The sequence below is a fragment of the Podarcis melisellensis genome (assembly GCF_964234715.1).
Source record: "Podarcis melisellensis genome assembly, chromosome: 2".
NCBI classification, from domain to species: Eukaryota; Metazoa; Chordata; class Lepidosauria; order Squamata; family Lacertidae; genus Podarcis; species Podarcis melisellensis.
In genome coordinates, this window is record NC_138529.1 from 20,933,759 (window position 1) to 20,956,787 (window position 23,029).

Here is a 23,029-nt window from a genome sequence, read left to right on the forward strand (position 1 = left end):
CCCCTGCCAAGCAGGAAACACCATCAGAGCACTCCTGACATATGGTTGTCAAGCCTCTGCTTAAAGACCTCCAAAGAAGGAGATTCCACCACACTCCTTGGCAGCAAATTCCACTGTCGAACAGCTCTTACTGTCAGGAAGTTCTTCCTAATGTTTAGGTGGAATCTTCTTTCTTGTAGTTTGGATCCATTGCTCCGTGTCCGCTTCTCTGGAGCAGCAGAAAACAACCTTTCTCCCTCCTCTATGTGACATCCTTTTATATATTTGAACATGGCTATCATATCACCCCTTAACCTCCTCTTCTCCAGGCTAAACATGCCCAGCTTCCTTAGCCATTCCTCATAAGGCATCGTTTCCATGCCTTTGACCATTTTGGTTGCCCTCCTCTGGACACGTTCCAGTTTGTCAGTGTCCTTCTTGAACTGTGGTGCCCAGAACTGGACACTGTACTCCAGGTGAGGTCTGACCAGAGCAGAATACAGTGGCACTATTACTGTATTACATGTACAGCATCATGCAAGGGAATGTGGTTAACTAGGAGCCCATCTATGCAGAGGGACCATATCACTTCAGGCAGTAAATGAGGTGTTGTTTTTGCAGCCTCTCCTTACTTAAAAGGCTTGCAGCATATACAAAACTGGCACACAATGAAGCAAGCTATTTTAAATCTTCTTTGATACATTAGTTTGCTGTGTAGATACAGGGAAAGGTGAGAGAGCGAGAGAGAGAGCACGATATCTGGTTTTCAACATTGCAATATACTGGTATATCACAATGTCTGAAATAAGGGTGAAATAAGGGTATGACTTCATGGGTTTTCCCCCACATTGTGTTTTTTGCACAGCACACACACATATCATGACTCACAATATATATTGCCAGGTTAAAAATTATGTAACTAATATCACAATGTGGACTTGAAACCAGATTTGGATGATATATTACCCAGCTCTATACCTCATTCAACTTAGCGTGCAAGAGTGGCTTCACAACTGGCATATTGGTAGACATTAGGGGCAGCTGGTGCTGGAGGGGCAGATCAGAATGTGGAGAAGGTCTAGGAAAGTAAGCAATTTAGCACCTCTGCAGGGTCTTGTGTCTTCCCTCCCACCCAGGCAGGCACTGAGATGGCACCATCAAGGAGTCTGAGTGTTTACTTAGCGGGTAATTTTTAAAAAAAGAACAAGAATGCTGGGCGGGGTCAGTTTAGGGTGGAAGAACTGCAGAGGAGGAGACTATCTCCTTTCGCAGGGCTGGCTCCACGAGGCATCTGGTTCAGTAGTTAGCAAGGCTTCAGTTGGCTTCCTTGGCCTTCGTCTCCATCTTTAGATCACGTTGCCACTCAGCAGTGGGCTGCTTTCCCCACTGGCCCCCTGCCCAAAAGCCTGGCGTAGGAAGAGGCGTACAGTGGTACGGTCAGGTAACCAGCTGCTGGGAGAGGTGCTGGCTGATGTCGCAGCACGGAGGGGTGTGTATTTCATATGCCTGCAGTGGAAGAAAACGGTGACAGTAAAATATTTAGTGAGCCACAGTTTTCTAGCTTGGGTCGTTCAGTGTTTTGAACAGAAATAATAAGGCTTTTAAGGCTTCTTCGTTCAGCAAAGCAGGTGGATTTTGGCCACGTAGGCTTGATCTACATGCCATCCTTGTCTCTGCTCAGAAGACTTTGGGCAATGGAGAGCTCCATGCTACTGAGTTGGCTATTCAAAGTGGTTAGTTTGAGGTTGGGATACATTGCCAAGGATGGAGGAGATGGAAGACAAAGTACTGCGGGGAGCAATGACAGGCGAACTGTGGTAGAAATGGTTTGTGTGCAGAGGAAAGAAGAAAACTGACTTAGTTGAAGCCTTGGAGAGTAGACTATCTGCCCACAAGCTTTGAATGCAATGAACGTTCACTTTGGGGAGCTTTCCCATTCCACTGGCATGCTTTGCTATTTGCTAGAGCAGAATGGTTTACAAGTTCTACAACCAACAGGGCTACTTTGGCTGGGTTTGGTCAGCTTGCCTCGCCTTTGCACTGTAGTTTCCCCATATATGAGGTGGAAGAAGTCGTGTTAAAGAGGCTTCATGCCTGGAAGAGCCCATGTGTTGCATGGAGGCTCTGGCACTTCCAGTTAGAGGAGGAGGAATGGGCCATGTTGGGCTCCAACTCCTATCAGCCTCCATCAAGCACGGCCAGTGGTCAAAGGTGACTGGAGTCATAGTCCAGCAACAATCCGGAACGTCACAGATCTCCCACCCCTGAGTCAAAAGCACAGGAAGCAGAGCTAGGGAACTCTTCTGCCTGCAATCTTGAAGGGCTACTGACCATCACTGTTGGCCTAGATTGGACTACAATTCCCATCATCCCTGGTAGTTAGGGATGATGGGAGTTGTAGCCCAAAAACAGCTGGAGACCCAAGTTTGGGAAATTCTGGCCTAGGTGGACTCGTGGGCTAGTTCAATATAAGTCAGCTGTAAATGTTCAAGAGACCAGCCACCTCCCTGTGTTAGGTCCCACCCAAATGCCATAAGGCAGACACAGCCAATATAGTGGCTTCAATATGTAGTTGGACTACAACTCCCATTGCCCCTGACTAGCTGAGGATGCTGGGTGGAGTGCAAGAACATCTGAAGGGCACCACCTTGGCTAACCCCCTGCAGGAAGGATTTGATTGCTGTTAGGGGGCTGCCAGATTTACAGGCCTCTGGATCCTTCCCAGCTAGAGAGATGTGGTTATTAGGGCAGGCCTTGGCAAAATGCCTCCGTCCTCGGCGGAGAGGCTTTAACCAGCCCTACAACATTCCACTAGCTTCTGGACCGACACACTTTCTTGTTCCTCAACTGACTATAGGCTCCCATGCGGCTCAACAAAGGCTCACCTGTAGGTATAGGCAACAGCCCCTAAGGCAGCAGCGACCAGCACCACTCCAACAACTAGTGCAATTTGGGCTGAGCCTGAAGTTCTTGCTGCTGGAGAAGATAAGAGAAATTAATGTCTGCCCATTCAGTGAGAGAAAAGAGGAGCGCACCATCTTTCCTTGGGGAACATGGATCAACCCTCAGGCTAGTCTCAGAAGGCATCTCTGCAGCTGCTCTGATAATGCATGCCATCAAAGAGCACGAAATACAGAGAGGCCACCCTCCTCCCCCTGGCCCATCCTTGGCCTTCCAGGGTGCTGAGAGCAAGGGTAGGCACACCATCGCTGATACTACAGGGAGAAACTGATGGGAGCGTTGTCTTCCCCTGCAAACCCCCAAGGAGTCCTTCTAAGCATCAGGAGCAGAAAGAGCTCTTTGCCTCCCTGAGGTTTGGTCCTTACCCTGGATGCTGACTTGGGTGCTGGCCACAGCCAGGCTGTTGGCATCAGCCAGGGAGATGTTGACGCAGTAGGTGCCAGACTGGTTGAAGGCCTGGCGCAGAACCAGCTGGCAGTCGGGGCTGGGCTGGGCCGGGATGCACACAGTCTCCTGGGCTGTCAAACAATCGGGGTCCGAGATGGTTGTGCAGACTTGCTCAGGGAGGCTGCAAGCAGGACAAGGCTATTTCGTTCAGGTGTTGGGAGCCAGTCCTCTCTCCCTCCCATGACCACAGCATTCTCCGGGTCACTGCTCTCCCTTTCTAGTATCGATGCAGCTTCATTGTGGCTACTCTCCCAGCTTCCCAAGGGACTGTCAAGTGTGTTCCAACATGTCACACACACGAACAGCACACACGCATGCTGCTCAGAGCTCCTTTGGCCCTGTTCCTAACTTCCTTTCATTCTCCACTAGTCCGGGGTTCCCTCCCAATGCCATTTCAATTGCGCATTCACAGTGATGCATGCATGTGATGGTGTTGACATGCTCCTGCTTTAAACACTACAAAAACCTGGGGGTTAGACATGCTGCTTTGCTTCCAAGTGGTCCGTGCCCCTTAACGTCCTGCAGAGATGCTATAACACTTCCTACCACAAATGCTCTGGCATTTTCCTTACGATTTTCCTGTGCCCATAGCATGGGACCGTCCCTCCAGGTAGCACTTTACAACATCACTGGGGAAGCATCACCAAACAACTAATAAAGTGAAATGGTCTGTGGGGCAGTCCGGTATAAATTCACCGTTCATGCACTATTCTTGCATCAATGACATTTTGCAGAATAACTGCCCCCCCAAACACCTATCTTGAAACAGCCCAACTCTACTTCCTCAGTGCTTCAGCCCATCATTTTTCAGCGGGAAAATGGAAGACCTTGGAGCCAGACCAAAAGAGGCTACTCCTCCTTATGCAACCTACCTTCCTTGGCACGTCACTGTGAGATCTACTGTGTTCTCAGCAACGGCTGACACCAGTGGCACCACCTCCACAATTTCAACACCTTCAATGCCCTCTGCAATAAAGGAGAACAAGGATGTGCCTCTTTCTTGTTCTCCCTCTCGCCCTCCTTTCATTCCCTAGTTCTGACTGGGGTCCACCCCCAACTCTGCTTGCAGAGAATAAACACTGGAAGCAAGGGAAGTTTGGGAGATCTTTTGAAGGTGAGTTGAAAACTTGGGATGCCCAAAAAGAGAGGCACCAAACTCAGCTGCACAGGGGAGATGGATCTGCCTACCAGCAGAGTCTGGGGTTGCGGTGCTCATCTTGCTTTATTGGCCGAGGGAGCCGTTGTGCAGCTTCCTGGTCATGTGGCCAGCATGACTAAGCCGCTTCTGGCAAACCAGAGCAGCGCATGGAAACGCCATTTATCTTCCCGGCAGAGCAGTACCTATTTATCTACTTGCACTTTGACGTGCTTCTGAACTGCTAGGTTGGCAGGAGCAGGGACCGAGCAACGGGAGCTCACCCCATTGCAGGGATTCGAACCGCTGACCTTCTGATCGGCAAGTCCTAGGCTCTGTCATTCATGTTTTAGGCTCCACTGAGCACCATCTCCTTCCCTTAATATTGCCCAACGTGAGCAACAGAGTTTAGTGGTCATCCTTGCGCACATCTCTCTCTCTCTCTCTCTCTCTCTCTCTCTCTCTCTCTCACACACACACACACACACACACACACACACACACACACACACTGTCCCCAGGACTCACGGACAATGTCCAGGTTAGTTTCAAAGGTCCCATAGCGGTAGAGGAGGCAGCCAGCAGGTGCCTGGCGTTTCACCAAGACCTGGACCACTTCAGTCGCCACCGTTCCAGCGTCTGGGACGACGGACACAGTCAGGTCGATGGTTGCTGCATCTTCAGCGGCATCTGTTGGGAGAACAAGGCCAAAGGAACAATAACGCTTCCTTTCCTTCCCCCACTTTCTCCCCCCCCCCCAAAGCCTCGTGCTGCATGCGTCTCAAAAGCAGAGATCACAGGAGGATAATAGCCGCAGACAGTGGCTGAGCAAGCTGTGTTAAAAGACACAAAGTGGTTCTTCCTCTCTGTTGAGAGGATCCGAGAAGGCTGCAAGGAAGTTTGTAGGTTGTGCTGGGTAGGACGGACGAGCGGGTTCAAGGAGGACAATCTGCAAGGGAAGCTAGGTGCAGGATGAGCACCAGGAACACGAGAGCTGATCAGAATGGCAGGTGAGGCATCCATGGGGAGAGGAGTGCCACCCTCTCAAATGCTCGGTCCGAAATCACAACTCTGCAAGGAACTGGATCAGTTGGGGAAGTTTTGCAGCTGCTCCAGTGTATCCACATCTTCAACAGAAAGGCTGGACTTGACCTTCATGCGAATGACCTCAAATTGCTTCCTTCGCTGCCCATCTCCCATCCCTGAGCCCCAACTGGGATTCCCTCTGCCTTCAGCAAGGTCAACACGGCAAGCTATCCTCCGTTTGAGGAAAAGGGTAAAGACGGCCATGGTGAATAAGCATGGCTGGGTGTTTCGGGGTCCCATGCTGAATCTCAAGCAAGGCAAGAAATCTCCTGCTAGACCTACCTGCTGCTGATGGAGAGAGCGGGGTGTCGGCCACACTAGGGAGTGTTGTCGATGCCCCAGGAAGCTCGGCTGTAGATGCTGCTGGAGACAAAACTGTGGGTGCCAGGGTGCCTGGATCACCTTCAGGTGCCGCTGCAGAGGGAGAATCGGGTGCCACAGTGCCTGGCAGAGATGCGGCCACCGCAGTGGACACAGATGCAGAAGCCGTGGTGGCTGGGAGGGATGCTGCCGCTGCCGTGGCAACAGTTGCAGGGTCCGCAATGTCTGTAGCGTCTTCAGCTGGGGCGACGGAGGCATCGTTCACAGGCTCCACGGACGCTACGGCTAAATCTGCCCCTTCGGGCACAGCACTGACTTCTGTGACAGTGCCTGCAGTAGCTGCAGTGGCCACAGAACTAGTCTCGGGTTGCTGCTGAGTCGTCCCGGAGGCTGGGGCTGCACATGCAGAGAGAGAATGAGACGCAATACAGAAAATGTTCTAAGCATGCAGTTTTGCAAGAGTGTAGACCAGGGGTCAGCAACCTTTTTCAGCTGTGGGCCGGTCCACCATCCCTCAGGCCATGTGGTGGGCCAGACTATATCTTGGGGGGGAAATAATGAACAAATTCCTTTGCCCCACAAATAAGATGCATTTTAAATAAAAGCACACCTTCTCATGTAAAAACACCAGGCAGGCCCCACAAATAACCCAGAGATGCATTTTAAATATAAGGACACATTCTACTCATGTAAAAACATGCTGATTCCTGGACCGTCGGCGGGCTGGATTGAGAAGGTGATTGGGACGCATCCAGCCCATGGGCCTTAGGTTGCCTACCCCTGGTGTAAACAAACTACTTTCAGTAGCTGGTTCAAACAAAGACCACATGGGTCGGCAACAGGTGTAACAACACTTTTATGCGGCCATCTAAGTGAGGCCATGGGATAGCTTAGAAAATATGCCAGATCAAGGAATTGTAAACCAGACAGAGGGCCTTCTTGGTGGTGGCACCTGCCCTGTGGAACGCCCTCCCATCAGATGTCAAGGAAATAAACAACTATCTGACTTTTCGTCTGAAGACTGCCCTGTTTAGGGAAGTTTTTAATGTTTGATTTTTATCGTGTTTTTAATATTTTGTTGGGAGCCGCCCAGGATGGCTGGGGAGGCCCGGCCAGATGGGCAGGGTATAAGTAATAAATTATTATTATTATATTTAGTAAAGGAGAAGCACCAGTACTTACCTGAGGTTGGGACACCCGCAGATCCTGACCCGGTTATGCTGCTGACGGTGGGCAAGGCCACGGTGCCTTGGGCTGTCGTGCCGCTCGGCACCGTGGTACCGCTCGGGTCTGCCGTGGGGGCAACAGATGGCTCCTCCGTGGTGCTGCTTCCGCAATCGGCCAAGGGGATGGCGGCCTGGAGGATGACGCGAGGGCTGAAGGTGCCGGCGGCAAGGTAGGTGTGGGTGACCATGGCGGCCCGGGATATCAGAGTCCCGCTCTGGTCGCCGAAATCCCAGGAGTAGGAGATGTCGGCGTCGCGCAAGTATTGGCTGGGGTCGTGGAGGCGCACGCCAAATGCGATGGCCCGGTTGCGCACAAAGCGCCCGTCGGTCCCGTCGACATCCAGCACTTGTGCAATGTCCACGTTGAACGGGATCTGGTCTGGGAAGCAGAGCAGAGGGTCAGCTACGCGCATGGAAGTAAAGCAAGAAAGGGCAGCAGATGGAGAACTAACACCGCCCCCCCCCCGAATCACACTTGGTCTGCTCCGTGCTTGCTTAACCAGCCTCTCCTGATGGTCCTGAGCTATCAACCTGCCCTACAGCCAGTGTTTCCATCACAAGAGCAACTCAGCCCTCCTAGTTCTTGTGATGCACCCGTTAGCTACTGTTTTAGACGGGTTTGTAGGGAGGTAAGATTTGCCAATTATTTTTTTACTGATTTCCCGCAACTTTTAACAAATTGCCACCAAATTAATACAAATTTAATACCAATTTAAAAGCTGATTTCCCAGGCCCCACCCCCCGATATTTCTTCTTTTTCCTCCCTCCCTTGCTGCTCCAAGTATCTTACCCACCTTTCATTTCAAAATTCACTACAGTGGTACCTCGGGTTAAGTACTTAATTCGTTCCAGAGGTCCGTTCTTAACCTGAAACTGTTCTTAATCTGAAGCACCACTTTAGCTAATGGGGCCTCCCGCTGCCGCTGCGCCGCAGGAGCACGATTTCTGTTCTCATCCTGAAGCAAAGTTCTTAACCCGAGGTACTATTTCTGGGTTAGCGGAGTCTGTAACCTGAAGCGTATGTAACCTGAGGTACCACTGTAATCTGTTCTCCCCACACATAAACTGTTCAAGTTCCAATTTCTGCTATGATTCTTGTACCTTGTTATAACCTATCCATAAAATATTTGAGTACAGCAAATCCTCTCTTATCTGTCTATAATCATCATTAATCCATTTTAAAACCATTTCCCTTTGATACCTCTGGGGCAATGCTCTACCTGAAAAAAAACACAGATCTATCTCCCTTTTTTTTTACCGTTATCTCTCCTGCAGGGAGGTAATATTTATTGGAGTCCAGGGGTTGAGCTTGTGAACTGCATTAAGGGCCCCTTACTTTCCTGCTGCCTGCATGATTCAAACACTGCTTCCCCACCCACAGCAAAAGAGCCCGCTCACCCAGACCTACCAGTGATGCTGAACTCTGAAGAGGTGCTACCAATAGGGATGAATTTCTCACGTCCCCGGTAGTGATAGACTTCCACTTCCATGGTGTAGGAGCCCAGGGGTACATCGGCTGTCTCAACAGTCAGCAGGGACGAGGGGCCATCTACCACCTGCCAATACCGCCCTGCAACCAACAATACACAGGGTGGTGATATACTAGCAAAATGCAAAGTCACACACAAAAATATCACCGAGGGCAATCGCTCCATAATGAGTATAAACAAGAAAACAAATAAATTGTAGAATAAGTCTTTTCCTTTATGGTCACTCATGTAGTTGGCAGAAGCAGCATCGACTCTCGAGTCAACACTAAGGTAAAGGTAAAGGGACCCCTGACCATTAGGTCCAGTTGTGGCCGACTCTGGGGTTGCGGCGCTCATCTCGTTTATTGGCCGAGGGAGCTGGCGTACAGCTTCCGGGTCATGTGGCCAGCGTGACTAAGCCGCTTCTGGAGAACCAGAGCAGCGCACGGAAACGCCGTTTACCTTCCCGCCGGAGCGGTACCTATTTATCTACTTGCATTTTGACCTGCTTTCAAACTGCTAGGTTGGCAGGAGCAGGGACCGAGCAATGGGAGCTCACCCTGTTGTGGGGATTCGAACTGCCGACCTTCTGACCGGCAAGTCCTAGGCTCTGTGGTTTAACCCACAGCGCCACCCGCGTCCCTTTGAGTCAATTGCTGTTCCGGTGCAATTAGCATTTCTTCTCACCCAGGGGCTTAATCATTGAGTTGTACAGTGAAGTCTAAGCAGTATACAATCAGAAAAGTGGGGGAATCTGTCCATATACGCAAATTTCCCAAGGGAAGAACAGAAAGAGGCTCTCCAGCCTTCTGTTTGTTAGCCTTCCTATAGGCAGGGCGATTATAATGGGCAAAGGAGTGCAGGATGCGACGACCCCACAAGGCAGGTGGCTTCAATGAGGAGATTTGTTCTGGTGCAGTTTGAAATGCAATGATGCTGAACCCTGCAATATTTTAAGTTCTGATGACCCAGACAGTCACATATCAAAAGACTCTCCAACTTGCACTGAAAGAGGGGCTATAGTTCAGTAGGTCTCCTAACAACTCTCAGCACCCTTAACAAACTACACTTCCCAGAATTCTTTGGGGGGAAGCCGTTTAAAGTGGTATTGTCATGTTTTAAAGCTATAGCACAGATGAGGCCCAATGGACAGTGTGGACAATGGTGAGAGGTGATGGAAGTTGCAATTCCAGCAACGTCTGCAGGGCACCATGTTGGCTATCCCTGCGCTAAGAGGTGGCCCCGGGACTTCCGTGTGCGAGGAAGCTGTCCCTTATCAGCCAGGAAGCAGGCGCTTACCCCACGCCTGCCAGACGTAGACGAACTTGCCACGCTTGCGGCGGTCGCTCTGGGAGAAGGGCTGCCCGTCAGGGAAGAAGCAGTCCGAGTTGTCAGTCTCCTGATTGGGGAAAACGGGTTCTCCTTGCGTCACACGGGTACCTGCAAGGCAAGGATAGGAAACGTAAGTGCCAAGACTTTGCAGCCCTGGGTGCAGGAGCACCCACAAAATTCCCCATGAAAGGGCTGGGCACCCACAAATTTTGGTGCACACTGCCTCGGCCCAGCAAAATAAATCGCACCAGGCACTCAAAAGATACATATCCAGATTTGTTTTTGAGATGCAGTTTGCTCTCAGCGAAGAGTCTGAGTTGGTTTATTTGTACGCAGGGGGAGCTCACCTGCGTTGCTTACTAGACGGGTTACAAGACCGTATAACACCAGTCCTGAAAGACCTACATTGGCTCCCAGTACGTTTCCAAGCACAATTCAAAGTGTTGGTGCTGACCTTTAAAGCCCTAAACGGCCATAGTCCTGTATACCTGAAGGAGCGTCTCCACCCCCATCGTTCAGCCCAGACACTGAGGTTCAGCTCTGAGGGCCTTCTGGTGGTTCCCTCACTGTGAGAAGTGAAGTTACAGGGAACCAGGCAGAGGGCCTTCTCAGTAGTGGCGCCCGCCTGTGGAACGCCCTCCCATCAGATGCCAAGGAAATAAACAACTATCTGACTTGTAGAAGATATCTGAAGGCAGCCCTGTTTAGGGAAGTTTTTCATGTTTGATGTTTTATCATGTTTTTAATATTCTGTTGGGAGCAGTCCAGAGTGGCTGGGTATATATATATAATGGCACCCACAGTCCCGGGCGCCCACAGTTGTGGGGCCAAGCCAGAACTCCTGAAAGGAAAGGTGAGAGGGAGGAAGAGAGGCATCGGTGCCTCTGCAGGGACTTCAGCTCACCATTTATGGTGCAGTTCTGAGTCCACACGATGCTTCCGTCTGGTAGAACCGTCTGGTTGCCAGGGAAGCGCAGGGCAATGCTGAACGTGGCTTTGGCACCTGTTATAGTTGGGGCATCGTTGCTGATGTCAAACGTCACATCGCCTCCTGGATGGGGGAAGGGAAAAGAAAGGGGTCAACGTCCCTCAGAACCCTTGGGGTTGAGGCCCAGAAGTAGTCTCCACCTGTAGGGTTTCTTTCTCATGGGTAACTGGAAGGCCTATGTCCTCGGTTCAGAGTTAGTCCTCACCTCTCCAGCAGTTCCTCTGCCTGGCGTCTCCCTGCCTCCACTGTGGGTAAAGTCTGGAGTTCCAAGTCTTGTAGGAAGAATGCTTCTGGCTCCAGTTTTGTCCCCACCTGTTGCTCCTGTTCCTAACCCCGGCCCCTAAAAGAAAGAGAAGAGCAGGGGGGGTCAAGCTGTTTTCTGGCGCGTGTGGTCTCCAATACGTCGCTTATGAAAAGGGGCGCTCTTGAGAAGCGTGCAAAGGGTTGGAGTTGCAAAATTTACATCCTGTAACAACTCAGTTAAAGCTTAAATGTTTGCAGAGGGATGCACACCAGCAGCAGTATGGTAATTGCTGACTACAGAATCATAGCATGGGTGAATAAAATGACAATGTCACAAAGCTTCAACGTATGCAGGATGAGAGCACTGATCAATCACAACGGTGATTGCAATGGTTTTCACTGGGCTCTGCAGACGCCCTTTTTATTATACATTCATTTGTGCTCTTGATTGTGGCACTTAGGTGGTTTATACAAGAGCCCACCTTTAATACTGTTTGCTAGTTACAGGTAGGTAGCTGTGTTGGTCTGCCGTAGTCGAAACAAAATAAAAAAATTCCTTCCAGTGGCACCTTAGGTAAAGGTAAAGGAACCTCTGACCATTGGGTCCAGTCATGGTCAACTCTGGGGTTGCGGCGCTCATCTCGCTTTATTGGCCAAGGGAGCCGGGGTACAGCTTCCGGGTCATGTGGCCAGCATGACTAAGCCGCTTCTGGCGAACCAAAGCAGCGCATGGAAACGCCATTTACCTTCCCACTGGAGCGGTACCCATTTATCTACTTGCACTTTGACGTGCTTTCGAACTGCTAGGTTGGCAGGAGCAGGGACAGAGCAACGGGAGCTCACCCCATTGTGGGGATTCGAACCGCCGACCTTCTGATCGGCAAGCCCTAGGCTCTGTGGTTTAACCCACAGTGCCACCCGCGTCCCTAGAGACCAACTAAGTTTGTTATTAGTATGAGCTTTTGTGTGCATGTGCACTTGTTATTGGTATGAGCTTTCGTGTGCATGCACACAAAAGCTCATACCAATAACAAACTTAGTTGGTCTCTAAGGTGCTACTGGAAGGATTTTTTTTTTTAAAAAAATTGTTTTGAATACTGTTTGCGTCTGCAAAGGATTTGGGGACAGATATACTTCATTTCCAGTTAGCGCATGTCTTGCATTTTCCTGCTGAATGCCTGTAATAGTTCATACCGCAAATGTTCCGAATTTAATGTTTGTCCTGCTTTTGTCCTGCTATGGTGCAAGAGTGCCCCCCCTCCGGATGGCAATTATGCAATAACATGGGGGGGGGGAACCCCCAGTACCCACTGCTTCAGGCAGCTGTCTGCTTAATGGTAGAGCCAGCCCCGATTACCAGCTGAAGATTATTAAAGTCCAGAGTACAACATTACCTAACAACACCCCCAATTCATTGTTCCAAGCCAGGATTTTAGAGCACGTGAAGAATTGCGGCCCAGTCAATCCCAGGTCTTTGACTGCACTGAGGGATGAGTGGGTCTGACTGGATTAATCGCTGAGACCCACAGCATTAAAGCTCACCAGTCTGTGCTCACCAGTCTGAAAATCTTCCGGCTTGGGATCCCAGTGTAACAGAAAGGTAGAAAGTCCTCTAAAGGGCTGCTGGCAGCTGTCCTCCTCCTCTCCCAGCATCTTATGGCAGATGCTCAAGAGCATTATTATTATTATTTTAAAAAATTGTATACATTCCAATTTACCTCCCTCCCTCCAAACATTTTAAAGGTCATTGGATGTCAATATTTAAACATCCTTAAAATATCAAAGGACTCCCCTTCTTCTCTACCCATGGTTCATTTTGCATATCCTAAATCCCTGCATAGTTTACATAAACTAAACCATTCAGTATTCCATTATTACATCCATCAAAACCTATTTACACTGCTGAATTGGTCTTAATGCCACCAACGTTTTCAAGTATAGTTTCCCCTCCGTATGTTCAATACACATTATCCAGTCTTTTCTAAATGTATGTTCTTCTTGTTCTCTTATTCTTTGTTGTTGTTTCATGCAGCTTCATGAATATATATATATATATATATATATATATATATATATATATATATGTTGTTGTTGTTTAGTCGTTTAGTTGTGTCCGACTCTTCGTGACCCCATGGACCAGAGCATACCAGGCACTCCTGTCTTCCACTGCCTCCCACAGTTTGGTCATCATGCTGGTAGCTTCGAGAACACTGTCCAACCATCTCGTCCCCTGTTGTCCCCTTCTCCTTGTGCCATCCATCTTTCCCAACATCAGGGTCTTTTCCAGGGAGTCTTCTCTTCTCATGAGGTGGCCAAAGTATTGGAGCCTCAGCTTCACGATCTGTCCTTCCAGTGAGCACTCAGGGCTGATTTCCTTCAGAATGGATAGGTTTGATCTTCTTGCAGTCCATGGGACTCTCAAGAGTCTCCTCCAGCACCATAATTCAAAAACATCAATTCTTCAGCGATCAGCCTTCTTTATGTTCCAGCTCTCACTTCCATAGCTTTAACTATACGGACCTTTGTTGGCAAGGTGATGTCTCTGCTTTTTTAGTATTCTCTTATTATAGTATGTCTCTCTTATTCTAGTATATGTTAAGTCCGCAAGCTGTGCAGATTCCATCAGCATTTCAAGCACAATCACAAAACGCCTTTCCGCATGGGCACTGCAAGTTGCAATGGAATTGCTAGCAGGTGCCAGTGGCGTAGCGTGGGGGGTGCAGGGGGGGCCGGCCGCACCGGGCGCAACATCTGGGGGTTAGGGTTAGGGTGCGCAAATCCACGGGTTAGGGGGTGCAAATCCACGGGTTAGGGAGTGCAAATTACTTGCCTTGCCCCGGGTGCTGACAACCCACGCTACGCCACTGGCAGGTGCAAAAAGCAATTGCATTTCCCTCAAGGTAAAATGTTAAAGACTGAGCAGTTCCCTCTACTATGGAAGCTTGGCTGGGGGTGGGGTGGGGGACAGGAAGAGAAGTTTGCATTCTTCACAACCACTAATGGCTGCATGTTCTTTCCGCCGTAGAGCAATCATCTGGAAAAGTCCTCGGACACCCTCTTTGCAAATGTCGGCTGCTCTTCCCCTGCCACCCCAGGGGATCCTCATCAGATACGCGGATGCTCCCTAACCTCAAATTACTTCTCGGTTGTCTTATGGTGACTTAAAATCTAAGTCTTAAACGGTGAGCATCCACGTCACTTCCATAATCTACACAGCACATAGCAATTCCACAGAATTCTAAAAATTGGGTGATCATACTGGATACCCCTTACTCTTTCAGTGCACTTAATTTATGTGCGCATCTGGGATTCGCTGTACGGCGTTCGCAATACAGCAATTACGCCTTTTCCTGCTAACTGTCCATTGGTGTAGTATGGAGACTGCCTGCTCAGTGTTTGTCCAGCCGACCACCCAACCAAGCCCTGCTCCAGGGTGTTCCGTTCCATCACTGAGCATGATTTCCTCCCCTCTAGAGGCAATTTTTATTAATTATTTTTTCCTCAAGCCTGTGGGTACTTCTCTCTTGTGAGTAGATGCTGCCATTTTGGTGCCATGAGAACTGGCGCTCACCTCTGAACGCTGGAATTAGAGGGAATATTGGCGACAAAATAATACTACAGCTTCACAGAAAAAGGTGCTGGCTAAATGATACACAGGTGATCCTTAAGGCCAAATAAATTGGCTAAGGTGTATAAAGATTGTGTCAGGCAAATGTTGGAAATTTAAACATACTGAAAGGTCTTTTCCCCCCATTTGGGATGGACATGTGCAAAAGCTAAGAGGGGGTTGCGAAATGATATGTAACAAAATGAAGAAAATGATAAAATTGGCTCCTCCCCCCCCCAAAAAACCTGAAGCTTTCCTTTTAGGGATAATAGGAACAAATGTCTGAAAGAAGATGATTATTTATGTGTGCAACAACAACAGCCAAAATCCTATTTACACAGAAATGGAAGGAAGGAGAAGTTCCATCCAAGGAAGAATGGATCTTAAAGCTAAAGGACTACACGGAAACGGTAAAATCGACAGTGAGATCAAAACGATGAACTTTTTACGGAAGAGTGGAGACCCGTTTTGGACTATCTGAGGAAGTATCACAGTCCAAGGAAGTCGTGACTGATCAGGATTCGAACTCTAAGCAGCAGAAGGGAAACGACAGCAATTGCAACAGAGGAAACAAGTACGAGTTCTAAATATGTTACACAATGAAAAGGGTGGGAACCAAAACATCACGGAGGGTAAAGGGTGGGAAGTCTAAACTGTTCAGGGAAATTTGTATTAAAGTTGAGGTTGATTTGTTAAAATTCAGTTAAATATTTAAAAAAGGTAAGCGTGGCACTTCTCAGTCCGGCCGCTCTGTGATATATTCAAATCTCTCAGCTGCTAATGCATCTGGACAACACAGCTTGCCACCCCTTCCCAAATCTAAATGGACATTCATCTTTACAGTGGTACCTCAGGTTAAGTACTTAATTCGTTCTGGAGGTCTGTTCTTAACCTGAAACTGTTCTTAACCTGAAGCACCACTTTAGCTAATGGGGCCTCCCGCTGCCGGAGCACGATTTCTGTTCTCATCCTGAAGCAAAGTTCTTAACCTATTTCTGGGTTAGCAGAGTCTGTGACCTGAAGTGTCTGTAACCTGAAGCGTATGTAACCTGAGGTACCACTGTACTTTCCGCCAGGCCCCGGGAGCAAACGACAACCTCCCCACATTATGCAAGCAAACCACTCTTTGCCAGCTTTCTTTTATGTGTGAGCTTCCGGCTGGAGGTTGCCGGTCCAGACACTCGTAGCCTGTGCCTTGTCGACCCATCGTTCAGCTCCAGAGCCCTGCCCTCAGCTGAGAGTCACATGAAAGAGCTTGGGCACAGCCTGCCAGGCCCCATGTGATGGGAGCCCCACGGCACTGTGAGGGCTGAGCCATCACATGCCGCCTGCACCCGCGGCAGAGGAGTAAAGTCCTGGGCTCCTTGCCATGAAGAGAAATGGAGGGGGAGAGAGTTCTGCAAAGGGCGGTGAGCTGGAAGGAGAATTCACTCCTTGAAACACAACTGGATGCAGATGCGATCAGAGAGGAGGGTGCGTCTGGCATCTCAAGCACATGACTTCCCCGAGGATCCTGGGAACTGTAGTTTACCCCTCGGAGAGCTACAATTCCCGGCGCTGTTAACAAATGATGGTTCCCAGGATCTTAAGTTAGAAAATAGTGGTTGGATTATACGATACTATATCTTTATTGTCATTGTCCCATGCAGAACAATGAAATTGAAAAACTACATAAAATACTCAAAACCCCCTAAAAACTCTGAAACCCTATTTTAAAATACACTATACTATAGAGACCCCTTATGCTGTGTTTAGAACCAGAATTGCATTTGCGTAGAAACTATTTCTCCTGGCCTTTATAACCCTATAACTTCTTCCAGAAGGCAGAAGCTGAAAGAGATTATTTCCGGGGTGCGTACTATCCTGCACTATCTCTGCCGCTTTCTTATGGCACCTGACAGCATAGATTTGATCTAAGGTGGGAAGAGTGCACCCAATTATTCTCTCTGCCAGCCACCCCATCTGGCCCCATAGCCTTCCTCGTGTTTACCTCCTTTAATATTCGCCTCATTTCTCCCTCTTTCACCCTGGCAACATTACCATAGGTAGTGACACCAATAGCTCTGGCATCCTTGTTGGAGTCACTGTCATTCCGGATGGTCTTGGGTTTTAAGTTACACAGCCTTCTCTTCCCTTGTTGAAACTTTCGTTTCCAGTCTCCAGATGGAGAGAAGGAATTGGGTAGAAAAACTTGCTGCCAAAAAAACCAGTCTAGAAATATATCAAGCTGTCCAATGAGCAGATCAGCCTCCCAGGCCATCTAGGCTCCATGCTAACTACACTGGTTGGCAGCTGCTTTCCTGAGCTTCATGCAAGAGTCTTCCCTGGTCCTACCTGAAGATGTTGGGGCATGAACCCAGGAGCTTTTGCAATGGGATGAACTCTCTCTCCTCCTTGTCAGAGCCACATCCAGTGAATGCCAGGCCACCCCGATTCTGGGCTTAGCCTTATGGTCTAAGGACCCTTGTACCTACGGGACCGCCTCTCCTGGTATGCCCCACGGAGGACCTTAAGGTCCATAAATAGCAACATCCTAGAGGTCTCGGGCTCTAAGGAATTTAGATTAGCCTCAACCAGAGCCAGGGCCTTTTTAACTCTGGCTCCGGCCTGGTGGAACGCTCTGCCTCATGAGACGAGGGCCCTGCAGGATCTGATTTCTTTCCGCAAGGCCCGTAAAACAGAGTTGTTCTGCCTGACCTTTGGCTTGGAATCAACTTGATCCTCTCCCCCTCTTTCCCTTTCTCCTTCTGTGATGGAACTCCTATCTGGGGACTTCCCTGGCTTTTTTCTGGCGCACGTGGGACCAATCTAATAGTAAGCCTTGGTGAAGATTTGATGTTTTCATCCCCCAAAAGTTTTTGATTTGAGTTTCTATTGAAATGAGGCTGCATTTTAATGTTGTATTTTAATCTTGTTTTTAATCAATTGTTTTATATCTGGTGTAAGCTGCCCTGAGCCCGGTCTTGGCTAGGGAGAGCCGGGTATAAATAATAATAATTATTATTATGGTCCATCTATACCTTCATCCAGTTGTCAATGGTTATGGCAGCCCCTGACCTTTTACGATGCTGTATTATTTCCCACTCTGCCAGTGTGTAACAATAAAGACATATCTCCTTCATAGCTGGAGGCTGGGGTGTAACAATTAAGGCCAGTTTGGGCATTCCCAATTACTTTTCTTCTGAGACCTCCCACAAAATATTCTGGAGCACACTATCTATCCCCTACAACATCAGCTCTCACTTTAGAAAGTGATACTGGAGATAAACCTGGGACAGACCAAAATGGTGTTAGGGACCTGTGGGGAAAGGGAGACTTAATCCACAGGATTGTGTCTGTTCACACTCTCCGTTTCCTCTAGTTTGCTATAAGCAGAAAAACCAGCAAGGACAGGTGCAACAGCCTAGGATTAGCATGACATAAGCGGCTGCACTGGTGCACAATCTGGATCCTGTGGCTCAACTGCGCATCATGCGCACAGCCTGCGCATAACCGATCTGATGCGGATGGCACTGATTTGATCGCACACGATCGCACTAAACCGACCAGAGATTGCGATTTTGCACCGGCGCAACACACTGTGTTGCAAAAATGGGTGTGTGTGCGAGAGAGAGTACCACCTTTGAGATATTTAATCTGGCTGAAGAATGTACGGCCATGCCCAGTGGCTGGGAGTTTCAAGCCGGCCGAATTTCACCTACAAAGTCTTCTCCCTCCTTAATGCAATTAGACCAGCTCCTAATGCGATCTGACTTCCAGCGCAGAGAGTCTCCATCGTTAAGTCTTCTCTGCGTATAGAGCACAAATACACATTCCACATCCCAGACAGCCAGCAGCACCACAAGAGGATTAGAGGGGCGCGGGGTGGGTCTGGACCTCCCCGGCACAAATCCAGATCACCACGAGGTTTGGCTTTGCGGCTGTGTGTGTGTGTGTGTGTGTGTGTGTGCATATTCCTGCCTCTGCCGTAACCCATTAAGTCAATGAATACATTTAATGCCATTTCATAAGGCAGAGTGGTATCACTATTTTTCCTCTCCACACACTGGGATGGGTGGGGGCCAAAACAGCCCCCCAGAGAAGGGCTAATCCTCACGTGCCACCCGATTATGCCAGAAATAAGCCAACATTCAAAACTAGAGCCACACAAATTCAAAAGGCTTTTCTTTTTCAGGTCTGCATTCTTTTCTACCATGGTTACCCTGAGAATTAATTCTGTATTCCAGGTTAGAGGGGCCTGCTAGAGCCCAGATTTGGATCACACATGCTCTGTAAATCTATCTGTCTGTCTGTCTATCTATCTATCTATCTATCTATCTATCTATCTATCTATCTATCTATCTATCTTAGTGATGTATGGAAGTGAGAGCTGGACCATAAAGAAGGCTGATCACCAAAGAATTGATGCTTTTGAATTATGGTGCTGGAGGAGACTCTTGAGAGTCCCATGGACTGCAAGAAGATCAAACCTCTCCATTCTGAAGGAAATCAGCCCTGAGTGCTCACTGGAAGGACAGATCCTGAAGCTGAGGCTCCAATACTTTGGCCACCTCATGAGAAGAGAAGACTCCCTGGAAAAGACCCTGATGTGGGGAAAGATGGGGGGCACAAGGAGAAGGGGACGACAGAGGACGAGATGGTTGGATAGTGTTCTCGAAACTACCAGCATAAATTTGACCGAACTGCGGGAGGCAGTGGAAGACAGGAGTGCCTGGCGTGCTCTGATCCATGGGGTTATGAAGAGTCGGACACGACTAAACAACTAAACAACAACAACATATATATCTATTCATGCAGCTGCTACCTGCATGAAAATTGTTGCATTTAGTTTGGCCTGCAGCTCCAGAAAGTTGTCTTGATCTTGGAGGTAAAATTAGTTGTTCCTGGGGCAGACCCATGGCACACATTTAAAGCACATCCAATAAACATGACTTCCCCGCCGCAAGGGATCCTGGGAACTGTAGTTCCACCCGCACAGAGCTACAATTCCCAGCACCCTTAGCACATGACTGTTCGCAGGGTTCTTTGCAGGGACGCCATGTGCTTTAGAGGGGTGTTGAATACGCTTTAAATGTGGGGTGCCCAGAATAAATAAATGGTTTATTTTAGAGGGCGAAAGGTTCAGTCACTCAACTAAACATTTCGATAAACATTTGTGGGCACTGAAATTGTTTCTGTAAAAGGACCTACACCTCTGAATCAGTGGAAACAGGCTTCTCTCAGAGACTTCCCAATCTGAGAATTCCAATTAAAAAACGTGCAAAAGACTTTTAGGCTTGCGTTCCTTCTGAGAAGCTTGCACGGAAGTAAAATAATGGAGACACACACAAATGCATTGGCATTTATGGCATTACAGAGCAGATCTGAGTCCCCCTTGTGCTGTTTGAGTCACATTTGAATGCTGTAAGAAGGAATTTGGCATGTAGGCTTTTATTTTGTGTTCCCACCGTAGTGGTACCTATTTATCTACTTGCAGTGGTGTGCTTTCGAACTGCTAGGTTGGCAGGAGCTGGGACAGAGCAACGGGAGCTCACCCCATCATGGAGATTCAAACCGCTGACCTGCAGATCAGCAAGCCCAAGAGGCTCAGTGGTTTAGATTTAAAACCAAGCTTACTTAAGCCTCACAAATGCCCTTTGCTGGGGATCTTTTGCCTAATTTTCCTCCCAGTCTTATTGCAGTGCAGTGGGAATCAAAATACGTACTTGCATTAAAAAAATCAATGCAGATGCAAAAGAACAATGATTTGAGGAGCAGGGAAATGTAGTTGCGACGTGACAGCAAATTGAACACCAAGCAAAACGAGTAAGGTATCGAGAGGTGTATAATTCACCTGCTGCAACATACAACCGAGTTTCACGCTCCTTTGATCCTTATGCTGTATAGTTTCCTTTGCATATTCTCTCCTATGCTGCTTACGTGTGTTATGATATTATAAACGTTAATCACTCGGCAGGCAGGTTGGGCTACAAAGACGAATCCATCAATTAACAGCTTAGAGACGAGTGGCTGCTTTGCTTCTTGTGCTTGTACAGGATGAAAATAAGAAATGTAGTCTCTGTAGCTTTGTAATAACAGTGTGGGAGCAGGCACTGTCCTCCACGCAGATGTGCTCATGGACATATACCTGGGCTAGAGTTAGGACTCTTGAGTTTCCGGGTCCAATATTTAACCAGACGGATTCTGCAAAATCAATTCCAGGACTCGAGACCCCCTCCATGTGATGGAGGTCAGTCTAACTGATGAAACAGCCAGTAAAATAAATGGTTATCGTTCGCCGTATAAGGAAAAACTGGACTGTACTTACTGTGTTGAGCCGTAGCTACGGCCAGAAGGGCCCCAATCACAACCCACAGGTACCAGGTCCGTGGCATCTTAGCTCTTCGAGTTCTTTGTAGCCTCCTGAGCTTCTAGAGGCGAAGGAGTGGAGTAGAGAGCTGGGGGCATATAAGAAAGGGAGCTCATTTGCATACACCCTCCCTTCCTCTGGGTGCGAAGGGCATCACTTTCTCTCCTCGCCTGCCCCCCTCCCCTTTCTAATAGCGGGGAGCCATGGGATGTGTGTGACCTAAGTCACAAGTTTGCAGGGTGAACACAATGGGCCCCCCTTATGAGATTCCTTTGCTGGAAGTTCAGGGGAGGGGGTGGGCAAGGCTGAAACACTAGGGCTCCTTCAGGAGGGGGCGAGGGATGGAAGTATAATGAGAGAGAGAAGACAAGAGAGAGTGAAATTGCCAGTTATGCAACTTCATTAAAGGGTACGGGGGTGAGATTACAGGGCGCCTTCAGCTGCCTGGTGAACCCATTCGCCTCTGGCTCCTTTTGCACCCACCTCAAGAATAAGTGCAATGTTTGGTGGGCTCAAGAGGCCCAGAGCATGGGTAGGCAAACTGAGGCACGGGGGCCGGATCCGGCCCAATCGCCCTCTCAATCCTGCCAGCGGACTGTCCGGGAATCAGTGTGCTTTTACATGAGTAGAATGTGTGATTTTATTTAAAATGCATCTCTGGGTTATTTGTGGGGCATAGGAATTCGTTCATTCCCCCCCCAATATAGTCCACCCCCCCCCCACATGGTCTGAGGGACAGTGGACTGGCCCACAGCTGAAAAAGTTTGCTGACCCCTGTTCTAGACCATGGGTAGGCAAACTAAGACCCGGGGGCCGGATCCAGCCCAATTTCCTTCTAGATCTGGCCCGCGGACGGTCCGGGAATCAGCGTGCTTTTACATGAGTAGAATGTGTCCTTTTATTTAAAATGCATCTCTGGGTTATTTGTGGGGCCTGCCTGGTGTTTTTACATGAGTAGAATGTGTCCTTTTATTTAAAATGCATCTCTGGGTTATTTGTGAGGCATAGGAATTTGTTCATTCCCCCCCCCCAAAAAAAATCGTCCGGCCCCCCACAAGGTCTGAGGGACAGTGGACCGGCCCCCTGCTGAAAATGTTTGCTGACCACTGGCCCAGAGAAAGAAAAGCATACAAGTGATAACAAGCCATAGTAACAGGATAGCGAGGTGAACTGGACAGAAGCTTGGCTCCGTTTCCTGCTGAGAACAGAAAGCTTGCAAGGGAGTTCGAACTAGTTGCACATTCTCAGTCTAACCTACCTCACAGGGTTTTTGTGAAAACAAATGGGACAACTGCCCCCAATTGACAGTGCTTGGGATTCTTTGGTCGAAGGGCAGGGTACCAATTTACTATGCAATTCTGTCATGGGAAAGACTTGGTATCTGAATTTGCTTGCTTTTCTCATCCCTCACTATTCTCTTTTCCTTTTGTATAGTTTCTATTAGATTGTGAGCCTGTGGGACTGGACTGTCCTAAATGCTAATCCGCACAGCACATTTCTTGCGCTGTGTAAGTGATAAAATAACAGTAAGCAAACGAACTCACCCATTTCACAGTGGCTGCATATTTCCCTTTAATTTGTGGGATGCAATCTGCTCCTACTGACATTTTTTTAATTGATAAGAATCTCCCTTAGATTTGAGAATGTTCCTGCTGGCAGGGGTCCTCCTGACATAGCTGTGTACCATTCTAACTTATTTAATTTGATCCTGCACCATTAAAAAAAAAATAGAATGTTTAATTTCCCTCTCTCTCTCAAGTTTCATGTGAAACTTCTGAATTGCAACTCGCTGAGAATTATGCTTCTGTTCATGTGGATCTGAATATCGGCAATGGTTTCCTGTGTTATTTTACTGAGCAAAGCTAAAATGTTTGTTATTGCCAATT

At 48.5% G+C, this 23,029-nt stretch overlaps 1 protein-coding gene across 1 annotated transcript; it reads right to left on the bottom strand.

Annotated features, from left to right (window-relative positions):
• Window positions 1-1,136: 1,136 nt before the first annotated feature.
• On the bottom strand, window positions 1,137-21,244 carry PMEL (premelanosome protein). Its single transcript, XM_081898619.1, has 12 exons — window positions 21,102-21,244; window positions 11,150-11,284; window positions 10,861-11,007; window positions 9,924-10,064; window positions 8,564-8,725; window positions 7,112-7,534; window positions 5,891-6,325; window positions 5,051-5,212; window positions 4,260-4,353; window positions 3,306-3,508; window positions 2,865-2,955; window positions 1,137-1,485 (listed from the first exon to the last, which is right to left on the bottom strand). Exons 1-12 carry the CDS (start codon window positions 21,166-21,168, stop codon window positions 1,326-1,328), a joined length of 2,220 nt encoding a protein of 739 aa, XP_081754745.1. The 5' UTR covers window positions 21,169-21,244; the 3' UTR covers window positions 1,137-1,325.
• Window positions 21,245-23,029: the final 1,785 nt, after the last annotated feature.

Bases quoted from the DNA above. Each gene is read 5' to 3' on its own strand.
- PMEL (XM_081898619.1), bottom strand. From the start codon at position 21,168: ATGCCACGGACCTGGTACCTGTGGGTTGTGATTGGGGCCCTTCTGGCC. The intron at 10,065-10,860 runs GTGAGCTGAAGT...CTTGCCTTGCAG, and splicing joins TCAGAACTGCACCATAAATG to GTACCCGTGTGACGCAAGGA. The intron at 6,326-7,111 runs GTAAGTACTGGT...CTGCATGTGCAG, and splicing joins TGCGGGTGTCCCAACCTCAG to CCCCAGCCTCCGGGACGACT.